General features: G+C 36.3%; 2 protein-coding genes across 4 annotated transcripts; both read right to left on the bottom strand.

Moving 5' to 3' along the window:
- Positions 1-284: 284 nt before the first annotated feature.
- Positions 285-7,753, bottom strand: LOC103933885 (cold-responsive protein kinase 1). Of its 3 annotated transcripts, none has more exons than XM_009343587.3 (7): positions 7,281-7,753; positions 2,734-3,143; positions 2,362-2,612; positions 1,742-1,955; positions 1,356-1,587; positions 972-1,122; positions 285-851 (listed from the first exon to the last, which is right to left on the bottom strand). In XM_009343587.3, the coding sequence occupies exons 1-7, from the start codon at positions 7,679-7,681 to the stop codon at positions 537-539; spliced, it is 1,974 nt and encodes a 657-aa protein (XP_009341862.2). In that variant the 5' UTR covers positions 7,682-7,753; the 3' UTR covers positions 285-536. The 3 variants fall into 3 exon arrangements, with proteins under 3 accessions (XP_009341862.2, XP_048422451.1, XP_048422452.1); XM_048566494.1 differs by having other exon boundaries at positions 2,812-3,143; XM_048566495.1 differs by having other exon boundaries at positions 2,830-3,143.
- A 10,144-nt stretch (positions 7,754-17,897) lies between these two features.
- LOC103933887 (psbQ-like protein 3, chloroplastic) lies at positions 17,898-18,817 on the bottom strand. The gene is made up of 2 exons (XM_009343589.3): positions 18,258-18,817; positions 17,898-18,011 (listed from the first exon to the last, which is right to left on the bottom strand). The coding sequence occupies exons 1-2, from the start codon at positions 18,720-18,722 to the stop codon at positions 17,916-17,918; spliced, it is 561 nt and encodes a 186-aa protein (XP_009341864.2). The 5' UTR covers positions 18,723-18,817; the 3' UTR covers positions 17,898-17,915.
- Positions 18,818-19,034: the final 217 nt, after the last annotated feature.

Below are 19,034 nucleotides of genomic sequence, written 5' to 3'. Positions count from 1 at the left end.
ATTCGACATGCTTATACTCTCACGAATATAATCATCGTGACTGAATCCGACGCCGACAATTCATGAACTTCGCAGAACTAGCAGCCTTGTCTTCAGGCTCGAGAATCCAAAGGCTGAGATTTGTTCTTTCCTCAGCCGCAGTCGCAAGATAAAAAAGTCAGCAACGCGCTCAACGCAAGATCAACAAACTTTACTCCTCTGCGCGCCACGTAGGCTTTGTAATTTTTAGGGTCAACAAATATATACTTGTTGGTAGTAGCTCTCCCCGACATTCTCCACTTCACTTTTATGTAAATAATATAGTTTTATTAGTTATAAACATGAAGAACAAACAAACGTGCTCTACAAGACAACCAAGTGTGAACATAAAACATAAACTCCTGAAGCTATGTATCTTAAAAACTTCATAGTATTGAAGAGAAACAAATTACAAAATCAAAGCCCGAAACACCAAATAAAGTAAAAATCGAAGAAAACTTTCAAATTTTTATGTACAAGAGTTGCAATATTGGACTCCATTCCCAATAGGTTAGCATTTAACGACCTGAAAGTTGAGAAGTAGATGCAGTGGCATTCGATGTGGAAGAACCATTAGAGGTTGATGTCTCTCCCTGGACTTTCTTATCAGAATCGATAAATACCGGCCTAGTAAGCGACCTATTTTCCAAATAGTTTGTGCCTTTGAGTAAAACAACAATTTCAGACATTGTAGGCCTCAGAGCAGGTGATGATTGAGTGCACATCAAAGCAATCTCTATGATTTTTTTCACATCTTCTGTTTTATAATCATTTGGGTCCAGGGTTGCATCGACCAACTCCACGTGCGAGCCATTCTCATACAGTTTCCATGCCTAGTCAATAAATTGTGAAAAAAAGTAAAAAATTTACTAAACAGATGTAAGCAACACGTGATCCATTTCTGAATCTCAATGGAATCTGAGAGAAGATATAATATAGAGTTTGGAAGTTACCTTTTCAAGTAGAAATTCACCCATAGCATCGGATTTAACTTCACTGCTCCTTTGGCCACTTATGATTTCAAGGACAACCACGCCGTAGCTATAGGTATCCGCCTTTTCTGACAATTGGCCATGAATTGCATATTCAGGTGCCGTGTATCCCCTGTCACACAAGATGGAATTGTTAAGTTGCTCTAGTGTACCGGCCCTACATAGTAGATTCATAACATTTCTGTTTATGGACAGAAAATGTGAGTAGGTTAATAGACCGGTATCAATATGGGTGTAACTTGCAGAAGAATCCCGAATTAGCATAGTGCCAAAGGCGGAAAAATGAGGTTCAATAATCCCAAAACCTGCAGGGTTTGATGCTTGGTGGGAAGTGAAGTAACTTACAATGTTCCTGCAAATCTGGTACTGAGATGAGTCTTATCATCTGGTAAAAGCCTTGCCAGCCCAAAATCTGCAATTCTTGGCTGGAAACTATCATCCAAAAGGATGTTGCTGGTTTTTATATCTCGATGTATGATGCATACATGGAACTCCTCATGTAAATAGGCGAGACCCCGAGCTGTGCCGATGATTATATCAGTTCTTTGTTTCCAGTTGAGAGAGCCTTTTCTTGGACCTATTTCCCATACAGAATTATGTCTTTAAATGAACTGCTTAAAATAAAATTCATATATGTTGGGAGTATATATGTGTATGCATATCTATACATGCATTTATGCAGTTCCTTATCATAAATTTAGAGCTAGCTGGGCTAAAAGGCCTAAAATTACCAAATAGGAATCTGTCGAGGCTGCTGTTTGCCATGTATTCATATATGAGAAGTAACTCTGGTCCTTTGCTACAACATCCAAGAAGACGAATAAGATTGCGGTGATGAACATTGCTTATAAGCGTGACTTCGTTTTGGAAATTCGCCTTTGCCCTGTCGGATTGAAGTACAGCTAGTTTTTTCACTGCAACTATTTTACCATTGTTTAGAGTTCCCTGTCAAAAGATTAGGTAACATTGAGATTATGTTTTTAGAGGGTGTAATTAGAGAATACTCTATGGAAAACATTCGTGCAGGATCAAAGACTTAACATTACGGATTTCCCTTTTTACGAAAACTTTATGCATGTTTGTATCCGAGGAGAACGGACTGTATTAGACTATACACTGGACTGGACATAGTAGCTGTATTAAACTAGATTGTAGTGTTATTTGAAGACATTTCGAGGTCTTTAGCAGAAGTTAAACATTGTATAGCTCTTTGCTAAGTACGAATGCAATCTAGTTCTAGACAGTGCCAAACAAAGACGACTAGTCTTTATTAACTTCACAAACACAAATACTAACTTGATATACGAGCATAATCATGTCTCTGAATTCTGTATTTTGCTATTTATTTTACCTTGTAAACATCTCCGAATCCTCCTTCTCCTAGTTTGTTTTCTTCACTAAAGTTTTTCGTTGCTGACTTCAAATCTTTGTATTTATAATTCACTGGTCCTTGCAACTCGGTTGCTCCCAATATGTCACCTCTATGATCCGCCATGGGCTTTCTTGAGAGTTTAAAATAGAGAAGAAATCCAACAATGAGAAGAAGACCTCCACCTCCAGCTGCCACTCCAATGATGATGCCTTTCTTTCTTGAATTACCTCCTGCATGTGTTGTTAGGATTATCGAGTTAGTTTGATGAAGGAATGAGTACTGACATGTCATTTGGTGAACAAATTTGACAACCCTAGTAATATTGACATACATATGGAAGGGTGTTCTTACCGCCTTTTAAGAAGGGCGCGATGTTCATAGTCTGATTATCAGAGAAGAAAGAAGTACTAGAGTACCGCAAGAAACAACCTGCGTCAACCGCCCTACCATCGGTATCTGGAAGGCAGCTTTGTAGGTTATTGTATGCCACTTTCAAGCAATCTTGGCAACCGATCTTGCTAACTGTCTCGGCACATTGTGCCACACCGTAGACGGTTACATTTCCGCTACCACCACTACTAACAACTTTGTTCCTAGTTGCTGCAAAGAAACCGTTGATTTTAGGTGTTGCAAGCTGAAGATCTACTAGCAGTGACCCAGCAGCTGCAGTGAATGTAGTGACCTGTGATGCAGTTATATTTCCACAAAGCCCTACATTACCAGGAAGGGTGGTCTGGTCATAGAACCCTGCGCTCTCGTACCTAAACCAAAGCATGTATCAAACTTTAAAATATTTTGTTTGGATAGTCAACATTTAAACCTTAAAACAACAGTCATGGTGGAAATGGTGGTAACCCATCTTTCTAACGTAGGACAAGTATAGGGGTTTCGAGGAAACAAGGATGGAACATGGGAATCATTTAATCAGGACAACGGAATCATTCACGTAGTAATTGTGAATTACTCACATGACAAAGCCAAACACTTAATTTTAGAAAGTTGAAAGTACTCACTCACTTCAATTGCACAAAGAAAATATAATTTTTTTAATTAATCAAGCATGTCTTAAACATATATATTGAGTCCTTTAAATAGAAAGATTACAATATATTGGTAAGATAGATATTTAATAATAGGATTATAGTTACTAGGCACCTAATAAAACATAACTTTGAAATATGAAAAGCCACAGACAATCAAATTTAATATACAAATATTTATTGACGTGCACTTCATCACATTTGATCTGAATCCAACAGTAGAGTACAAATACAACAACAAAAGTTAATTGATCACCCATCATTGGATTAAAACCGAACGGTTGGTGACGACCATTTCTTTGGACCATGAGGTCTAGGAGAACAAGATTGTAAAACAAGTGTATCTGGCCCCTTAAACCCATTGGTCTAGTTTGGTTGGTATATAGGATTTGATTGGGATAGATAACTATTTTTAAGATATGAAAGAAGAAACAAAAAATTTATAGTCAACTTGGAGGTAGGAGATCATTCAATAAGAAAAGTTATCCATTTATCTAATCCTGTTCTAATCTCCTCAAACATTAAAACAAGTGTATCGGCACCTTAAACCCTTTTTGTTTGTTAAGGCATGAGTCTTAAGAGCTAATATATATATATTTTCTGACGCTTATGGTAAACTTTTCTCACCACATGGCTAACCACGAACATTACGAATATTGTTTTCAATTTAATCATTTATTACTAGGTGTGAAAATTGAAATGGTTATCAAACAAACTATTAGTATTAGGTGCATTAATGGAAGGGACTCCTACATTTTTTTTTTCTAAGAATTGTATGAATATTGAACGATTACAAACTATTAGTATTGGAAGCTTTAATGGAAATGACTCTTACAATTTTTTTTTTAACCAAAAGCATTTTAATAATTTTATTTAATAAAAATGACAAAAAAATAAATACAAATGGACTAAGCATAATAAAACCCACTCTTTAGATTTATGTAGGTGTAAAGCATCTCCAAAACATTAACATACACTACTTTTTGCTAAATTTGAAGTGCTACTTAAATATTTTTAGAAAAACTAATAAAAATGGTTTGAAAATTTTGAGTTTTAACGAAAATGACAAAAATAAAGAGTAAAATATATAGTATAATGATTAACTTTTTAATATAAAAATATAATTTTTCATTAAAGTGAATAGTACCAAAAGCTTTTTATTAAAATTCTCAAATTTCTTTGGTCCAACAAAGTTAACAAACTTAATCTTCAAATTTGAGACCTTCGTTTTATTATCTAAATCTAGATACTCTTCAACTCACTTTTCAATTCCATTATTAAAACCTCTCTCTCCTTCATATGTAAAAAAAAAAAAATATATATATCTTCTTTCAAATCTCTCTCTCTCTCCCCTCCATTAAAAGAATAAAATATTGGAATTTTGTTTATTAGTAAAATAAAATATTAAAATTTGTAGAACCTATTGGGATGCAAAACTGTGTAGGAAGTTCCGGTAGGAAAAGGCTCTTTTTTGTGGGATTCGAGAAATCAATCAATTATAATCGTTCATAATACACCGTGCACTCAATTTTCGTTATATATTATTTATATTCAATTTTAAATTTTAGATAATTTCTGACTGTATGATGTACAATGAACGATTGTAATTGATTGATCATCTGGATTCCCACAAAGAGAATTTGGAGAAGATCTTTTTCCGTTCCAGTATTCAAATTGCCACACAGGTCAATAAATATAAATGCAGATGGTCTAAATTATAAGAGTGTTCATAAAAAATGTTATACATCTGTCTAGTCCTAACTCATAATTAGGTTGCATTATTTTAAGTTAATAATGATCCCCACCCCCTTGTACAAACAGAGATGGATTGTCTGTCCTTCCCTTTCCATACCCTCCTTATGCCCTCTTGTTTTGTGCGGTCACGATTAAGCCACGTCAACATTTTATTTTAATTGTTTTTATGAAAATAATAAGATCAAAAGTAAATATTGACGTGGGTTAACCGTGACCGCACAAAATAAGAGGGCATGAGGAAGGCATGGGGTGGGGAGGGCAGACAATCCATCTCTTATACAAACTGGTCAATAACTAAGGACATAGATCCTCTTCAGATCCATGCATCTTAATTTTAAGGATTCATCAATTCAGGTCATTGAAATTCGATCTAACGGCTAAAGTTATTATAACTTTTTAAAATAGGTCTTCTATTTATAGTCATTGCATCAAATTTCAATGGTCTAGATTGATAGATCCCTAAAATTAGAATGCAAGGATTCGGAGAGGATCCATGTAAAATAATTGAAACTTGTTTTGGTCAACCACCATCATTCCAACTTTTTGTTAACCCGATTGGACCAGTTGCGGTAATAGTTGCCCTTTGAAATTTAATTCAACTAAATATATAGTATCTGAATCATATGATATTTTTAACTATTTAGAGCTTGTTTAAAAGTATTTTAAAATGATTGAAAGTGTTTTTAGAAGAAATATTTTTTGGAATTCATCATTAATAAAAATGTAAATAAATCAAGACACAACCTGACACACTCCCACCAAAATCAAGATGTGATTGTAAGATCCCACATCACCCATGGATGTGGATCTTGTCAACCTTATATGTATATTCTCATCTCTAACTAGCACGAGGCCTTTTGGGAGCTCACTGGCTTCAAGTTCCATCGGAACTCCGAAGTTAAGCGAGTTTACACGAGAATAATCCTATGATGGGTGATCCACTGAGAATTTCTCATGTGAGTTCCCAGAAACAAAATCGTGAATGCGTGGTCGGGATCCAAAGCGGACAATATTGTGTTATGATGAAGTTAAGCCTGGAATGTGGTGGGGGCTCAGACCGGGATGTGACACAACCTAATTCACTATAAACATTTCCAAACGAGCCTTTAATTAAACAAATTAACTAGAAAATGCGACTAAATTTATCACAAATATCTGAAATAAGAAAAATAAGTGTGTTTGGTATTTGACTACCTTAGTTCAAGTGGGATGTGTGTGCGCATTAAAAATGTGGGCGCCAGCAGTTTTGGAGTATAAAACCAGGCTGCCAAGACAACGACTATATATTCTCCATCTTATGGACTTTTTTTTCCTTTCTAAAGTCAATGAATCTTATCTATATATAGAGGCGTTATTAGAAGAATCGACAATATTTATTTAAGCAACATGATGTTTAGGACTAAATACAATATGTACTAATATTTCTTTGCTCGAAAAACATGTAATAATATGTTACTTGGTAAGCAATTATTCATTGGTAATTTTAAGATTAAATACTAATACTAATGTTTTGATTTAGGTACGTGTTATAATGTCAACCCTAATAGAAATTTAAGAGAATGGTGTGGAAGTCAACGATACAAACGCCCCTCTATGCTAAACAATTATTTAGACCCTAGTTTATAGTGTTACCAAGTGCCCCAAATAAGGTAATGGCCTAAAACAAACAATAATACCCCTTATACTGTAACTAATTAATATTGGATTCAATATTAAGGATGGAGAAGAAATGGACGTATTTTTAATATTTTAATTCAACTCGTATCAGATTTAAAAATTATGTAACTATTAGTTCTTTGTCGCACTATGTGACCAAGAGAATGACAAACCAAATAAATAGAATAATTTATTATAAAATTTATTTTAAGAGATATTTTGGTTCTAGAAACTCTTAAATAACAGAGTTAGCAGGTATATTAGACTTAAGACTTGATTTAATATTTGGAGTTCGTGTTTCTGTTGATAATTGAATTATTACTCAAGTGTTTATTTCTTGATTGTGACACATAATTTGATTTGCAAATTTAATTTAAAATTTTGATCTTCATACCTTTATCATATTACTAATTGGAATGTTTACTTTTTGTGACAAGTAAAGTGTACCTGAGGAAGCAACCATCATAGATGACACGACCACCGTTGGCAGCGGAGCAGTTGCGAATTTGAGACACGGCAGCAGTGAAGCAAGCAACGCAGTCAGCAGCGGAGAGGTAGTTCCTACACTGCACCATAGCGTAAACAGGGTTGGAACCCCTGACCTGCTGTGCCGTCGCAAAGTGGCTGCCGTTTTCCATCAGTTGCGTTCTGAGGTCCGAAAATGTGGCGTTGAGGTTGGTATAGAACTCGGACGCGTTGGTGGCATTGTATTGGCTGCAGCCCTTGTTTAATAGATTGATCTGTGGGTCTGCATCAACGGCTGTGATGATCAGGCAAGTCCATGGCCACCATAGGGTTGTAATAGTTGCTGCTAATAGCATACACAGCTGATGTATCCTTCTGTTCATCTTCAATAATCTCTGATTATGCCTTACTCTACGATTAAGGACAAAGGATGGCTTCGTTCATCAAAACATAGATATACATAATATGAAGACTGGCGGGTGAGCTAAAGTATATATTAGGGTCAATGGAAGCAAGGACATGCTAAAAGAAAATAAATAAACTGATATATATATATATATATATATATATATATATTTATATCTTATCATCATCATCCATGACTCAATGCATTTGTATCTCTCTCCACTCACTCCACATAAGCGGGCCCTCATCGGATTAGAGGAAGGAACTTACATGTATACTAGTAGGTGCACTTTTCTCACAATTTTTTTATGCTTGCAACTTATTTATCATCGTTAGATGAGTTTAAATTTTAAAATTTATGTCTATCAGCTACATAGTGATGCCCTTCTTACAAGCCTACTATAAGACTTTGTAAAATAATATAAGAATTTACAATATTGGGGTATCACAATAATAATTTCAATTATGCCGGCGAGCAAACTAGACACCAACGAAGGGAGGAGCTGAGTCGGGTCCAAAATATAAAACATATGAGAAAGTGAGTGGCAGATGTACAAGTAATGACATTTATGTAATTTTTATTTAATTTAGATGCATTCGGGTCCTAATTTTTTTGTCAAAATTAGGATAAATTTGCTCTGTATTCCTAAAGTTTGCTCCTTTTTTCGTAACTTCCCAACAGCATTTGCACATCATTGAAAGCAATTCTATTCATAACACATAAGATTAACAATTTCTGTTTATTCACAGTCCAGTCCGGTCCAATGCTGCACAACAAACACAAGATAGAATTCTCACAGTTCAAACTTTAGTCCATAGCTTTGTTTAATCCATGGTGCCAGTATGCCTTTCTTTTTATTTTCTTCTTGTCCAAGTTTCCTTCTTATATGATGTATGTGTATACTGTATATTTAATAATTATGGTGATTTAATTGGGCGTGAACTATGACGAAGGACTACAATATGAGGCGAAGCTACTGTGCCTTGTCCAACAAAGGTGGCAACATCCTTGTGGGCAGCTACTGTGCCTTGTCTTTGTGGGCAGCCAATTGCTGGCAAAAGCTACTGTGCCTTGTCTTTGTGGGCAGCCAATTGCTGGCAAAAGCTACTGTGCCTTGTCCTTGTGGGCACACAAAGACTACTCCTCAGATCATCTCCAATCGAAGGAGGACCAAAGGGTTAGTTTTAACCCTATAACCCTTCAAGAAATTAATAGTTTAATGAACAGTGTCAGACCATATTTCTTACCATCTCTAACCTAGAGGTCAAAGGGTCATTGGCCAAACTTAATCCTGTGACAAAAAACATGTCCAACCGAGAGGGCCAAAGGACCATAGGCCAAACATGATTTATTATTTTAATTGAATTAATATGCTTACTTAATTTAAACTACCTCAATAATTTTTCGAGATGTAATCTTAATAATTTTTCGGATAGGATTTCGAGTGACACGTGTTGATAAGTGAGTAACTTTGCAGATTTCTTGTCGATATAGAATCTCAATAATTTTACGTCTTGGATTTCAAGTGTCACATGTAGAGATGTAATTGGTTGTAGGAATTTTAGAAAGGATTTTTATCTGCATGACTTCTTATCTTCAGCTTCCAATGTCCATAAATAGGGTGGATATTAGGCTGTAATTCAGTCTCTTTCAATTCAACCTCTTTCAATACAAGTTTGCATTGAATTCCAACGTTGGATCCTCTTCAGATTCCAACTGGGGGTCCTCAGCCAATTCCGAATTGGAAGAAAAATGGGCACAGATGAGCCAAGAAGATGAGGAGTCTACTAAAGAAGATGAAGCATGACGCAAAAGAAGCATAAAGTAGACATTTAAGCTTTATGTTGTTAAATTTTTTTTTAATGTTGTTTAAGTTTTAACGTTGTTTAATATTGTTTAATGTTGTTTAATGGCTTAGGTAGTTATAGGGAAGAAAAATTAGAAATTTTAATTTATTTTTTTTTAAATTGTAAAAAAAAAAAAAAAAAAAATCTAATTTAATGGTTAGCTGCCGTTAGCATGACGTCAGCTAGTAGTCGTTAGGCTTCAAATTTTTGGACCAGCCCGGGCTGGCTGGTTTTGGCCAGCTGGTTGGCCCGATTATGCAATTGTGGCCCGGTAAGGCGCACGAACCCTTTAGCCTAGCCTTCAGTTAGAGATGGTTTTCATGTCATTTCAGGTTAATTATCGACCCTCTGGCCGGATCGGCTGGAGATGGCCTCAGTTTCCTAAGCAATGTACAAGAACAAGGCGTTTGATGAATAGTCCCACCTAGGTGAAAGCCTTGAGGCGAGAGGTGAAGCCTCATGAGACTTAATTTTTATACTATATATTATATATTATATATATGTATATATTATAATACTTTGTAAAACAAACATTCATTGTCATTCAAAAGTGCACAAGTTATAAACAAGTATAATTAACTCACATGACCAAGTTTAATCAAGCAATTAAAATAATCAATATTCAAGCATCTACTTGAGTAATGCTTTTATAAATATATATATATATATATATATATATATTATATAACGAGAAAAAGATAAATAAGGATAAATATAAGGGACGTTTTGATATAGGCGCCTCGTTTTTTAATTTTTTAAACTAAACATATACTCTTTTTGAAAATTTGATCAAACATTTTCCTAAAATTTTGGTTATTAATTTCAGTTTTTCACATAAGTTCAATTTTGTTTAGAATTTTAGTTTTTCATGACTTTTCCTAGACATTTCGTTTTCTTTTTCTTTTCTTTTCCTCTTATCCCCATATTTATGCATTTATTATCCATCTCTATGCTTTTTTTTTTATTGTTTGTTATAATTTTACTTTTTTTTTTTTGTGAATATAGTAGAATATTTATAAAAAAAAATTGTCAGATTTTATTATTTAGAAGACCCAACACATAATAAAGATTTGTTTGATTATATATCTATTTCTAGGTACCTATAATATGGACAAATTTAGTTTTATAGTGGATTTAATTTTTTGTATTTCTTGGTACATTTGAAATGTAAATATACCAAAAGGGTTATCTGATAGAGACATTTGGTTTTGTGGTACATTTGTGATTTTTTGTTCATTTGGTCTTTTGGTACATTAGGAATTTAAACGTACCAAAATGGTTACCTGACAATGGGCACATTTGGTTTTATGGTACATTTGAAATTTTGGTACATTTGGTTTCTCTGTACATTTGAAATCTAAATGTACCAAAAAGTACATTTGGTTTTTGGTACATATGGTTGCTCGGTACATTTGAAATCTAAACGTATCAAAAGTCGATACTTTTGTTCTCAAATGTACCATAAGTTTTAAGTATATTTTTTATATATCTATACGTGAAAAAATATGTATTGAAGACTATTATTGAGACATTTTTAATAGAAAGAGATTTTTTTTTTTTTTAAATACTGATAATAAGGTAATGAGGAATTAGTTAATTAATTTTTTATTTTATTTTATTTAAAAAATGTCATTTAATGCATAGAAGGGGATTGACGAAATTAAATTCCTATATTATAGGCAATTAGTTGCTAAGCTACCTTATGCCTCTATATAAATGCATTTAAATTAATGACATGGAAATTAAATAAATAGAAAATTATTGAGGTGACAATTGATCAAAGCATCTTAATCAAATCTTTAAAAGGGATGAATGTTTAATCTAACAACTATATAAAAGATGAAGGGCATTCTAATTTTCCCTAAATATAAAAGACTTAAAAAATATATATAATATAACATTAAAAAATATAATAGAAAGATGTTTTTTCTAGCGGCTAATCATAAGCATATTTAGGAAAATAATAATAATAAAACAGTTATCTAATACTAGCATGCACAAAGTGTGTGAGAAAATTTTTTATTTTTGTTTTTGAAATAGAAGAAGAGAGGAAGCGAGTGATAGAGAATGTGGGAGTGGGAATTTTTTTTTTGTTTTTAATTAGAGATATGTTAGAATTACATGTAGGTGATGTTTTGAAAAAAAAAAAAGCAAAATTTGGTTGTGTGAAATTACACTTCTGCCCCATATTTCTTATTCATGTTTTGTTTTAATTAGAGGGTTAAACTACTAATTTCATAAAGTTTTGGTTGACAATGAGTGTTTTATTAATTAGTAGAGATGTATCTTGTATATGAGGAAATAAATATTAAAAACAAAAATTGAAGAGTAAGGAGATGGTGAGTAATAAATGTCAGTAAGTGAATATAGTGGGGTAATAAATATTAACAAAGTGGGGTAGTTAAAGCTTTAAAGACAAAAATTAAAAATTAAAAGACAAACTCAGCTTAAAAAACCCTAGTTGTCGTCTTCGTCTCATTCATCTCCTTCGATGGTTTCTTGGTCTACAACTCAAAAACAGCCTTGCAACTAAAAGAAATCCAAATTTCTGCAACCTAAAAATGAAAAAAGACGCCCAGTTAACGCCTCAGGCGCCGAGGCGCGCCCCGATGAGCCTAGGCGAGTATTTCGCCCATTCCCAAAAAACAGAGGCGAAAATGGTGCAGCCCCACCTCCAAAGTCACCTAGGCATGCCTATGAGTTTTTTAAAACACTGAGATGTACTCAGTGTTTAGGCAAAGATTTCTCTGGAGAATGATCCTTGGACCTCAGCACAACTCTCCAAGCGATTGGCACTTTGGATGTGTAGTCGGGTTCTTGCTTGCTGATTTACTTCGAGAAAAGGACAGAGTTAGTTCTGAAAGATGCCTTTGTGGGGCCTTAGATGTAGGCCTTGAGGCTCGCAATCAAAACTAACTAAGTGTTAGGCATGTCACTGCTATCTCAGTATAGCAGATATAGAACAAGTAAAGCTCGCAATCAAAACTAACATGTGTCATCATAGGTTATGTTGCCAAGTAATCACCTTCCATTGTGGTAGGTGATCATGTTTAGGACAAAGCATGGCAAATAGAACAAATGTCATGTTTACATAGAAGTTGCTAGGTTCAGGTAAGTCTTTCTTCTTGCCCATAATGTGATCTATAAATTCATCTAACCAGGCTTGTGCTTCTTTTGGCAACATCAGCTCAGGCAACCTTTCTTCCCGAGTTATGCCAAAGTTCTGTGCCTGCACTAGGTTTTTACAAAGAGTATTAACCAGCAACGGTGAAGGCATTCATCTCTTGGGCAAGATAGTTCCAAAACATATTGGCTCCAGGCTCCGTCTTGGTGTTGGTATCATTACCATCTCCTTTTGAGCTCTCCTTAGGATTATGTACTTCCCAGGATGAGGGCTCTGTGGCATATGGTATCCTTCCCCCTCAGTCTTGTTATTTGTCTTTTCTACCTCCTTTTTGCTTCTCCAATAAAGTTAATTTCTTCCCCTATGAGGTACTTTCTCAAACTTCACATTTTCAGAGGTTTCCGAGTTAGTGGGGACTTTTAATAAGTTCATGTGGGCTTTGTGTTGCCTCTGAACTCTTCTGATCATAAGGCTCCTATTTCTTTGACAGGCCTCCCATCTTTTCCTACTACGTACCATTTCCGCCTAAGTCAGGCAGAATCTTTCTTGGTTAATGGGGATATAATGCTCTTTGTTCTTCCCTTCATTCTGACATCATTGTAACTTGGTTGGGGAAGCCTTACATCCACCCATTTTGGTATTTTGGCTTCTCTGTCCTCCACCTCTTCAGAGGCTTCATAATTTCTGAATACCTCTGATAAGCCCTTTGGTTAAAAATCTTCTCCCAATCTTTAGAAAACATTTTTGGAGGTCTCTTTCTCAACTGCCAGCATGATACTTCTGCGAACTTCTTATTCTTCTTTCTCCTTTCTTTTGATCAATAATGGCTCCTGATGCTGGTACTTTTAACTCACATTCGCCCTGGCACTTACTACACAACACTAGTCCTTTAACTATGATTGCTTTAGGTTTCTCGGGCAGCTTGATAGTTCCTTCTGTTGGTTTGTCAACTTGCCTCATTTCTGTTTTCACTTCCCAATTGGCTTTCCTTTTCCCTTTTTCCACCCAAGTCAAGTTGATCATGTTTATTGGGGTTTCTGGAAAGGGATCTGTGTCAATCATCATATTGGCTTATGGTTTTTCCAACAACAATTTTCCCTTCACTATTAGGTCTTGTATCCAATCCCTGAATTGGACACAGTTGGTTATGGAGTGATTGAAGTTATAGTGCAGTTTGCAATACTTCTTTCCTCTTAGGTTTTCTGGTTTAAGCATCTTTTTGGTGCTGTCAGGCACAATCATTCTTACCCGTACCAACATTTCATAGATCTCTGAGGCCTTGGTTAGGTCAAAAGAATAACTCTGGTATTAAGGGAGCTTCATATGGACAAATCCACCATCATTCATCACCACTTTCTGATCCTTGACTGGTTGAACTAAACCCTTCACTATTAAAGGTTTGAAGGGGGTAGTCATCTCTGCTGCACACATGTCCATCCCTTATCTTCCATAACCATCATTTTGTTCTGGCTCAGCTCATTCATACACCACTTGGTGAATTGCAGCTTTATTTTTGTAGAAAGAATGAGCCTTAGATGAGTGCTTCACTTGATGTTCCTAAAGCAACAGCTTTTCATACTTTGTGGCAGCAATTACCAACTCTTGTAACTCATTGAACTGTACATCATAAAACTTTTTCCTCAAAGGCAGCCTTAAAGCCTTCTGAGCAATGGATATGAGTTGGGCATGATTGATAGGGAATTGGCACCTCATTCTTGTCCTTCTAAACCTCATCACGAAGTCTTCTATAGACTCATGTTCGTATTGTTTCATCTTCACTAGGTCATTGATAGACATATCGGGCTCCATCCTATAGAATTGCTTATGGAAAGCTATCTCCATTTGCCCCCAGTTAGCAATAGAATTAGGGGGCAATAGAGAATATCATTGAGATGCTAGGCCAACCAACGAGTTCCCAAACAATCTTAACTTATAATTTGAATTGTCTTCAAATGCCATGTAATGATTGGAGAACTTGAAGATGTGATCTCTAGAGGATACACTGCCATTTTCCCCACTAAAAGTGGAAAACGCGGGCATCTTGAAGTTGAGTAGAAAAGGATTCTGCTCATCAATATACTCCGGGTATAGCTTTTGGTAAGTGATCCTAAACAACGGGCAAGCATAAGGTTGAGCATTCTGGGCCACCATCCTTCTTAACTCAGCTAACTCATCTCTGAGCTGTTGGTTAGCTGTATTATTGTATGGGGTATATGGGGCTCCCCATTTCAGGCTGCAATCATTGCCTGATAAGGTTTCCTTCTTTGGGTCGGGTTGTCTCCACTTGGCATCCCCTTCATTTCTGGCCAATGGTGGGGGCCTATAAAGAGGATGCTTGTCTGCCTTGGTCCGCTCGCCTTTTCCACTAGATTCTCTGATTAACTGGGGCATCTCATACTTCTTTCTTTCTTGCCCGCTCTGCCCCCTACTACCTAATGAAAATAATAGGGGGTAGGGCAACTCTGTTTCCAAGATCTCCTTTAATACTGGCTAACTAGCTCCAGATCCTTCCTTGTTTTTTCCTTTATCCCTATTTTCCTCAAGCATAGGAAATATGGGGATAACTGGTTTTTTCTCAGGGCTGTATTCCTTCATCATTTCCCTGGCATAACCATTCTTTGGAGTAGAGTACTTCATATCTAATCTTCTTTACATACTCCCTGTTAAGGAACAAAGTCTGCTTACTTCTCCTCTGGTTTTCAGAATGATATTCTCTATACTTTTTAGCATTTGTACCATGGTGGCTTGCAAATCTTCATTGGTTACTTTCCCTCATGACTTCTCAGATGAAGTTGGGCTTTCTAAAATAGCTAGTCCTTGCAGGGAAGGAAAATCTTCTGGACGATTTGTCATGCTCAATCTTGGTAAACACTGGGGTGGCCCGTATTATGTGTTATGCTTGAAGGTTTTCTCCTTCCTTCTTTTTCTTGGCATACAAGACTATGAATGTCTAACTGGGTGTGCCAAAACTATGTTTGGGCGAAGATTTCTCTGGAGAAGGATCATCGGACCTCAGTACAGTTCCCCAAGGGATTGGCACTTTGGATGTGTAGTCGGGCTCTTGCTTGTTGAGGTACTTCAAGAAGAGGACATTGTTAGTTCTGAAATGTGTCTTTATGGGGCCTTAGGTGTAGGTCTTGAGTCTCGCAATCAAAACTAACTAAGTGTAAGGCTGCCATTGCTATCTTAGTATAGCAGATGTAGAACAAGTATGTTTTTAGTCGATTACTTATGCCCCAAGTTACTCGAACTTCTTGTTATCAAAGGATTGTCGTGGATAAGTTAAGTCTACATTAAGTTCTTGTTCTTGCCTTGTAAACAAGGACTTGTAGTTCATGGTCTCATATGTTCGAATGAAGGGAGTCCAGAGCCCCTTAAGTAATTTGTTTTGTCCTAGATTGCTTTTAATGAAGACATGTCCATTAAACTAACCAGATCCAGATACAAATAAGACTTTTAAGTAAGAAAACATGTGGATATGACTTGAATACATACTGGAGAATGCATTAAGTAATAGATCTATTAACTTTGAAAACAAACAAAAAGCTTCGGACAAGATTTCACCTTGTATGGCAAGGTTGAACTTCTTGCAGTTGCTTTTCTTTGAATTAACAGGGGTTTATATGCTAAAAAAAGATGGATGGTAAATAAGTTTACACAAGGGAATCGATACTACGCCACTTAAGGAGATAATAGAACTTTAAACTGGACAAGAGATAATTTGTGACTAAAAAGGACTGAATCTCGGTTGATTTCAGCTTTTGGATGCAAATCTGGCTTGAGAGCAGAGTTTGTATGCTTGTTTGTTTGATTGGTTGAGTGTCTTTGTCTCTGGGGCCTCTTCCTTCTTTTATAGGTAAATTAGCCCGACTACTGTGACTTTGCTTTTGCCCGAAAGCATCTGAATGGTAGTGAGTCATCAACTTTTTACTTGGAATGCCACTAGAAAGTGTTCTTTGGCTGGTAGTAGGTTAGTCTTCATCACTTGTCACTTCAGTGGTAAGCACTTGGCTTGTATCTTGGCTGAGAAGGCTTCACTTTGCCTTTGGGCTTGGTGCTGGGCTTTGAGCAAGTCCCCTTTTAGTTGGCATCCTTGGGCTTTCCTTCATCTAGGTCCAATGTTCAAATATTAGCCCAAACACTCAGGGTAGAAGTTTGTAGGCAGACAATTACTGGCAACATCCTTGTGGGCAGCTATTGTGCCTTGTCCGACAAAGGTGGCTTGGTAAGAACATGTCTCATTCCGTCTGTATTTTCTGAGGGACTACCAGTATTATGTTCCGTAACCCTAACTTAGACAATGCTCGGTGCAGGTTCATCCACATTCATCAGTTGAGGACTTGGATGAACTTTCAACACTTCTTCAGGTACCTCTAGTTGAACCGTGGTAGTGAAGTAATAGAAGCCGGCATGGTTGTGAATGACTGGACGACATTCTATGGGTTAGACACCACTGCCACGGAACTCTCAATCATCGAAAATCATCGAAAAAGTTTCAAGTTAAGGGAGGAAATCACTGTTTGATAGCTTTATTTGAGTGACAATCTATCTGCTAGCAATCTCATGAGTAGTTATCTCTTCTCTGGGGTGTCTATTATTTGGAAATCGTTTCAAAATTCTTATATTTCATTCTTTTTGAAGTCTTATTTGTAAGAGCTCAAATTTTACCTGGTGTGTGATTAAGAAGAAGAGTGAAATTTGTTCATGGAAAATGTGTAGTACACCTCAAAAGTATAATTTGATCCCTGCAGTCTCAGTTGTCGCGATATAAACCTTGCAGTTTACTAATTTTGCACTTCAAGGATGTTTATTTACTCATGTCACTCGTGAGCTAATTATGCAGTGAAAAAATTGTTTAAATCAAGTTAGTGCCCTTAAATTGCTACAATCAGTCTTGTAGGGTAATTAAAAATCGGCAATTGAAACTAAAGGCGGAACTTCGCTCAAATTGCAGGAATTAAATTCGGCAACTGAAACTAACGGGGGAACTCCGCTCAAATTACGCTAAGAACGTCATGCATTTTTCATCGAAACAAATGGAACCTTACGGAAAGGGTGTGTTTTTGGCAAAGTGATTTAATTTTTTCATTAAGCCTACAAGCTTACTCGTAATCAAAAGTGCTCGATGTTAACAGACCGGCTTAAGAAGCTCTACTACTTGCGATTTCCTCTACAAGCCATCATTTGATGCACAACAAAAATGCAGGAAGGAAATAAGGAAGGAAAGAATTACTTGATAGTTATATTCTTGATAAAATTTGATCCAGAACTACAACAATGTTGTCATAGCATTGTCGGATATACGACGCGTCTTTGTTCCTAGCTGCGTAATCAAGCTGCAAATTCACAAAAACATGGTCAAGTCACTGAATCCATTTTTTGCACCAGACTAAGAGCATTCACCCCCCGAAGACCCGAGTTTAATTCACCCGTCCCATAATATCGCTTGTAAAGAGAAAAGAAAGACCCAAGTTTTCACAATGCACTCACACCACAGTACCACGACAAAGCTACGTCATCACTTTATATTCTTTGTAATTATCTTATCGTTTGTCAAAAGAAAAACGAATGGGGTTACTTACTCTGGTAACATTGTTGAAGAGGTCGGTATAAAGCTTCCTGAGTTGGGGCCTCTCACTTGCTGGTTTCCCTTGAATTATGGTGTAAAAATCTTGCTTCAACAACGATGAGCTCTTCCTCAGAGCTGCCTGTAATTCTCTCCACGACTCGAACTCTATCAGATCCTTCACTTCCAACAAAGCTTGTGCGTGCCCTCTGATTTCGTCCTCTGCTTCTGCAACCGTCTGATCAGGCGCTACAAGTGGCAACTCGAACCCATAAGCAGCTTCTGTGAAAAGTGCTTCTTTTGCCAGCAGTGCCACCCAGCTTATTGCTGCCATTGCTCCTATTCTTCTTCTCTTGACATGGAACTCAAAACCCTTCAGTGGCAGTGGCTTCTCTCTCGACTGCTGAAACTCAGAGGGTTGTTTCAGACAGCAAGAAATTGAAGGATTCATGTGTTGCAGTATGGCTGGTTTAAATGCCATTGTTGTTCTTCTGCACAAGAATACAGAGCAAACAGACAGTGGATATGGATAGAGAGAAATGCCTGCCTGTGGGATTATGGGAAGTGGGTGGGGGTGGAGGGTTGGGCTGGGCTGGTGTTGGATTAGGCCTGGGCTAAAAATATAACATTGTCACTCTACAGAACAAACAAACAAACACACAATTGAATTTTCGTCACATTTTGTTCGAGTTTTTTTTTATTTTTATATACAACATTTCTTTTTTTTTTTTTTAATTCTACAACTTTTGTTCTCAATATTCACGTTTATTTTTTGAGTTGTCTTTCTTTGGCC

The sequence above is a fragment of a genome, unplaced genomic scaffold (assembly GCF_019419815.1).
Source record: "Pyrus x bretschneideri cultivar Hongxiangsu unplaced genomic scaffold, Pyrus_bretschneideri_v1 Contig41, whole genome shotgun sequence".
Classification (NCBI taxonomy): Eukaryota; Viridiplantae; Streptophyta; class Magnoliopsida; order Rosales; family Rosaceae; genus Pyrus; species Pyrus x bretschneideri.
This window is presented reverse-complemented; position numbering and strand designations above follow the sequence as displayed.

Bases quoted from the DNA above. Each gene is read 5' to 3' on its own strand.
- LOC103933887 (XM_009343589.3), bottom strand. From the start codon at position 18,722: ATGGCATTTAAACCAGCCATACTGCAACACATGAATCCTTCAATTTCT. The intron at 18,012-18,257 runs GTAAGTAACCCC...GTGAATTTGCAG, and splicing joins TCTTCAACAATGTTACCAGA to CTTGATTACGCAGCTAGGAA.
- LOC103933885 (XM_009343587.3), bottom strand. From the start codon at position 7,681: ATGAACAGAAGGATACATCAGCTGTGTATGCTATTAGCAGCAACTATT. The intron at 1,956-2,361 runs GTAAAATAAATA...ATCTTTTGACAG, and splicing joins GATTCGGAGATGTTTACAAG to GGAACTCTAAACAATGGTAA. The intron at 1,123-1,355 runs GTAAGTTACTTC...CTTGTGTGACAG, and splicing joins ACCAGATTTGCAGGAACATT to GGGATACACGGCACCTGAAT.